We start from the raw sequence: 6,054 nt of genomic DNA on the forward strand, positions 1-6,054 counted from the left end.
GCATGTATGTATGTATGTATATATATATGTATATATATATATGTGTGTGTGTGTGTATGTATGTATGTATGGATATATATGTTCAAATAAATGCATGCATGTACATAGATATATCTAACTGTGAGATTTCAAGTATGTATCTTTAAAGAGAGAGAAGGGTTGGACACTCTTATTCTGATAAGACCTATCTTCTTTAAATTGTCCGTCGTTGCAGGTGCCAAGAGTCAAAGTAAACTGCAAGCACTCCGCAACCGCATGAAGAAGAGGAAATGAACTATGACTTCTGTAGCAATCAGGCCCATAAATCGGGAATTGCAAAGTGACTCAGTTAAAATTAGGTTTGAAATTGCAAAGAGGCTCAGTTAAAATTTGGTTCTTGTGGCAAAATGGAAGTGCTGCCGAGAGATACCCGAGATGGAATGGGCGTATATAATATTATACTTCAACCCTAAAACCCTAAAACCCTAAACCTCTAAACCCCTATTAGCGTGTTACCTGGAGATCTAGAATTTAGAAGCATGGGGTTTAGGTCTCGTGACAGTCCGTGTAAAAACTACGGGTGTGGTTGAGATGCAATGCAGGCAGATTGTATGTGTACCGTTGCGCATGGACAACAAGATTCATGCATTGCTGAGTCGGCCTGGAACCGCTTTCGAAGGTGAAAGGCATCTACACCAGTTGAGAAGTTCATACAGTACGGGTTAAGATGTTCTGCTATCTGCGAGCGAGTGCGTCTTAAACCGTTAGCATCATGAAGTTACATCCGATTGTGCTGTACAGTACATGGAGTCGGGCATGATGTGCGGTAACATCGCAAACAGAAGTAGCGATATCCAGGTAGTTGCAGAGGTACTCGTGTATGCATGCCAGTGCATTCATTAACCTTGTTATTGAGCCGATATAGCTATCGCGAAGATGTAAGTTGGGTTCATTTTGTTCGACGTACCACAGAGACACACTTGATAGTGACAGGTTGTGGGGTTGCCAGGCAAGTTGTAGGGTCAGAGAAGCAACCTGCTCTGATACAAGGGTGTAGTATACTAAACAAGCGTGTTGTATACTGAACAAGGGTGTAATATACTGAGTATGAAAATCAAAGGACTGCGCAGGGACGAAGGGTGCTGTAGACAGAATCAGAATAAACGAAGACAAAAACGGGCAAACGAAGTTCGATAGTATTGGTAGGCTGGGACAAGGGTGCAGTAGACAGTATGAGAATAGAAGACCACAAAAACGGACAAACTAATAGTTCCATAGTATTGGTAGCCTGGGACGAGAGTGCGCAGTAGATAGTATGAGAATAGAAGAACACAAAATGGAAAAATATAGGTTCGCTAGTAGTGGTAGGCTGGGACGAGGGTGCAGTAGACAGTACTAGACTAAAAGAACACAAAAATGGACAAACTACTAGTTCGATAGTTCGAGGGTGCAGTGGACAGTATCAGAATGAACGAACGCGAAAATGGACAAACTAAGTTCGATAGTATTGGTAGGCTGGGACGAAGGGTGAAGTAAACAGTATGAGAATAAAGGACATAAATGGACAAACAAAGTTCGACAATATTGATAGGCCTTCCCAGGCTAATGCGCCTGTGCACTTCCAGTGTCATATATACCAAGAATCAAAGTTTTGCCGAAGATACTACGCGTATATCACCAATTGTGAGATGGAGACAAATGCAACGTGGAATGTACTATTATACTGTTGGCCTCAGTAGACACAGTAGTATATTGTGGAATGCCTTTATATTATACACTAACCATATAGCTTGTACGCCAACCCGTTCAACTGCCTTGGCTTCAACGTGGAGGTCGCAACATAGACTAGCAACACAAACGTCAACTGTCAACGTGGTGCAATACTGTTTGTATTCTGTATCGATGGGCTACATATATTTATCGCTTTTGTCCCCTGAAAATATATAGCTGACTTCTCACTGATACAATATTGATTTGCACAGCTGACAATCTTGTATTAATGCGCCCAGCGAACCTCAAGATCTTTATAGCTGCCAGCACGTGTTCGACAGTGTTTTTTCAAAACGACACCTGCCCATTTGCGATTGTATACTTATTTCAACTGTCTACAAAGCAAAAACACTCTTCAACGCTTTAATCCTCGAAACTACTCCTCAACCTACAACTTAAAAACTATCTGTGCCACAAATAATCGTTCCCGTATTAGTTTGGGAATGTAGTGGAGAGTGAACGGACTAAACGCATCATGTCAAATATCAACAACAGTGGCACTTGTATTCGCACCATTTGTTTACATTCGATGGATCCGCACTGCGTATCCAGATATTAGGGGATTGTAGTTTTACATATCCAGTTGTTGGAACTTGGGTCTAAACTTTACTAGGTTTGTTCGATTCGGAGGCTGATTGCGGGTAGTACAGACAAAGGATCCAATTCATATTTAAATCTTTGTTCATCTTTAATAAAAGGAAGCATACGTCCTTGCTGATCTTCGTGTCGGTAAAATTTAAAAACATTTCATGAGATTTAAAAAATCTATACCTCTCTTGATTATTGGTATTGTTCAATTAATCTGTTTCTCGCATAAGGAATAGTAAAATCGAGGTCTTATAAGGATATTTAACATTTGACATTAGCCATCACCGTCACTAAAGCATCCTCCAGGTCTGAACGACAGTCGCAGTCATCCACATCGCAATCATGCTCCAATTCACTTTCGTCACTATAAAAATAAGCTTCCGGTAGCTTACAATGAGTTAAACAATCGGACTGATTGCCATTTTTAGAGTCGTTGCTTGTGATACATTTATGTTCACCTATAGGTTCGGAGCTACAACGCGTGCATACTCCACCATCTCCAAAACCAAAAATAGGGGTTGTATCAAAACACAAATTAGGAAAGGGGGCTAAGACACCCCTCGCCAGCGTAGCATCACTTTCTAACATCTGTCCATTTTGAGAAGTTGAAGATTGAGAAAGTTTTTCCAATACAGGAGTGCTTGGAAGGGGGACATACTTCAGATTTGCACAGCGTACAATACCACGAACTTTCTTCATGGACTTTCCTTCGATCGCATCACGCTGAAATTCTAGTAGTCCAAAGTGATGTTTCACTACACCGTCAATTCTATTCACAGATACAATTTCGGGTGGCTTGGTTTGGTTGGACGCTAATTGACTGTCTGATAGACTTGTCATGGTAAGTTGTTGACTAGTCAAACTGCATGAAGAGCGTTAAAATCAGTATTTCGTGTATGACACACAACTTGGGCAATCGGAGTGCATTTATAAGCGATGTTGAGCAATATATGCAATGTTTGATGAACATATAGGAAATGTATTTAAAAAAACCCCCCTACATTCTTCGCGCGATTTTAGAGAGATATTTGCCGAAATATAAATACACATTTTTATAATGTATTACCGGATTTGAGATTTTCGGGCATTTGAATGGGGGTTTTCACGTACCTCTCGATCACTCCATATTATGCTGAAATAGAAGGCTATTTTAGAAGACTATGTACATAGTTTTATTTATTTAAAAAAAAATGTTCTCTCGTCGGTCGGCGGAGTAGATAAGTACCTGTTATTTATAGTGACCACCGAGGCACCGACCAGTTGTCCAAGTGCGACTGTTTTACTGTTTCCCACGCATTCCGACTATTTTCAAATTTGAATTTCACCGTGTCGCAGGTCGCAGTGACGGTTTGAATTGTGACTTGTGAGGCGTTGTGCTCCTTTCATCAGTGAACATTCATTATTAGTATTTGGTAACAATACAATTTGATTGCTCAAATATTTAAAAATAGAGCATATGTACTAATATAACCTTCTAAATTATACAAATAGAGTCATTTATATTTTGTAAAATAGCAAAAGCTTCCAAACTGAAATAAAAACTTAAAAAAATTGTTCATATCATAGCCTTCTAAATTATCTGGGTTGGTAAACGACATGTTTTAAACCTGTGACGACACGTCGCGACCGGCTTCTACTTCATTACAATGCCGACACATCTCGACAATCACGTCGCGACATGCCGTTTGGTCAGAAGACGACAAACACCGTTTTTTTAACAAAAAAACAATTGACTAATCACAATCACTTATACAAAATCCTTTAATGGTATAGTGTTGTCCAATGTCAAAACAACGAAATGTACCTTTTTTTTATTCTGCCTGGCGAAATCCGAATCGGATATGTACCTCAATTGTCTTTGAGTTTTCAATTTTGACTTTTGACAATTTACAACCGGCAACGTCAACCAGACAACCACCATCATCAATTAAATGGCATGATGTGTTATTATTATATTAACTTATTGTGGCCCGCCAAGCATCGGTTGGGAGCTGCTTGGCGGCCTTAGCCTGTTTACTAAACACAATGGCGCCTAAGAGGCTATGCTTTAAGAGGCTATGCTTAGGCGCCATTATGAAACTTTCTATTTTTTTTTACACTATTGTGTTATTTATGATTTGATCACCAACGGTCGCCACTCGCTCCACTGCCTGCAGTCAGCACTCAGCAGCCTACACGTGAGGTTATGGTGGTTAATACATATGTTTATATAACGTAGAACGTGCTGATCGGAGATAGTTCACATCAATCATCGATCGCAATAACAATCACAAGTACAACCATCGATGGCAACAATCAATCGCAACTGCAACCATCGATAGCATCAGCAACCATCGATCACAACCATCAATCACAACAGCAACCATCGATCACAACCATCAATCACAACTGCAACCATCAACTGCAGCCAACAATCGCAACTGCAACCATCGATCGCAACTGCAGCCATCGATCGCAACTACAACCATCGATCGCAACTGCAACCTTCGATTGCAACTGCAACCATCAATTGCAACCAACAATAGCAACTACAACCATCGATCGCAACAGCAACCACGAGATTCGATTCTACAACATCGGATGATATCAGCGACTATGAGATTCATTCCGAAATCGAGGCCGCTAGTGATGACGAGCCGGCTACTGCCGGCCTGAGTTATGGGAAGCCACCTACTGCCGATGATCTGAGTGATGAGGACCTTGCTACTGCCGATCTGATGAGTGATGAGGAGCCTGCTACTGCCAATCTAATGAGTGATGAAGAGCCTGCTACTGCCGATCTGATGAGTGATGAGGAGCCTGCTACTGCTATTGTCTATCTGAGTACCAGTGTGAAAAATAAAGCACATCCCACAGAGAGTACCCTACCATAGAGATTACCCCTGCTACGAAAAAGATTTAACAAACGATAGTGACATAGTGGCTGATGTAAGTGCTCATGTCGATGTCACTGTTATGACTGTAGATACTGTTCTAAAGGCTGTCAATAGTGATAAGAATGTATCCTCTGCGACTAAAGATCTAGAAAGAGTGCTCGATGCCAGAGAGCCTGTTACAGATGACGAATCAGTATCAAAAACATTAGGCGGGACTGTCGATTTGCCCGGCGTACCTTCAACTGTCGTACGTGTCAGTGACTGGGTGAACAAGATACATACTGACACCGATTCGAGTACCGCTGTTGGCAAAACAAACAGCTGTACAGACACAGATGATAACTTTCTCCGAAGACAGAAATCGCCGACAAAGAAACATAGTCTAACACAGTTTAAGAAGAGAAAGAGACCAATTATCACTAATCCTAAAACAAAATCCAGCAAGCGAGCAAAAATGATGGCCCAGGGTGTAAATATGACTTACCCTCGCACGAAACATAACGTTAACAATAACACGATATACACGGCTGAGGGCGGCACTACTAATATATTCAACAAACAATAGACAATAGCCCAATTATCAATATTTATATACGTGTATCTGTACATACGAATACAAACAAATATATAATTGATTATAGATTATATTGTATATATAATGTATGTATGTATATATAATGTATGTATGTATATATAATATATAGTTGATTATAGAATATGTATCCCATATATTTGATTATAGATTAAATTGCATATACAATATATGTATGTACATATAACATATAACTGATTATAGATTTATACATTATATATATAGTATATATATGTGTATATAATATAT

General features: G+C 39.9%; 3 protein-coding genes across 3 annotated transcripts; 2 read left to right on the forward strand and 1 right to left on the reverse strand.

Moving 5' to 3' along the window:
* Positions 1-523: 523 nt before the first annotated feature.
* SARC_09881 (hypothetical protein) lies at positions 524-1,159 on the reverse strand (the record flags this gene model as incomplete). The annotated part of the gene is made up of 1 exon (XM_014296086.1): positions 524-1,159. A coding segment is annotated over one exon (424 nt), but the record flags the coding sequence as incomplete, so codon positions are not given.
* Positions 1,160-4,862: 3,703 nt separating this feature from the next.
* Positions 4,863-5,210, forward strand: SARC_09882 (hypothetical protein; the record flags this gene model as incomplete). The annotated part of the gene is made up of 1 exon (XM_014296087.1): positions 4,863-5,210. A coding segment is annotated over one exon (348 nt), but the record flags the coding sequence as incomplete, so codon positions are not given.
* An 82-nt stretch (positions 5,211-5,292) lies between these two features.
* Positions 5,293-5,778, forward strand: SARC_09883 (hypothetical protein; the record flags this gene model as incomplete). The annotated part of the gene is made up of 1 exon (XM_014296088.1): positions 5,293-5,778. The coding sequence occupies one exon, from the start codon at positions 5,293-5,295 to the stop codon at positions 5,776-5,778; it is 486 nt and encodes a 161-aa protein (XP_014151563.1).
* Positions 5,779-6,054: the final 276 nt, after the last annotated feature.

Source organism: Sphaeroforma arctica, assembly GCF_001186125.1.
Source record: "Sphaeroforma arctica JP610 unplaced genomic scaffold supercont1.1071, whole genome shotgun sequence".
Classification (NCBI taxonomy): Eukaryota; class Ichthyosporea; order Ichthyophonida; genus Sphaeroforma; species Sphaeroforma arctica.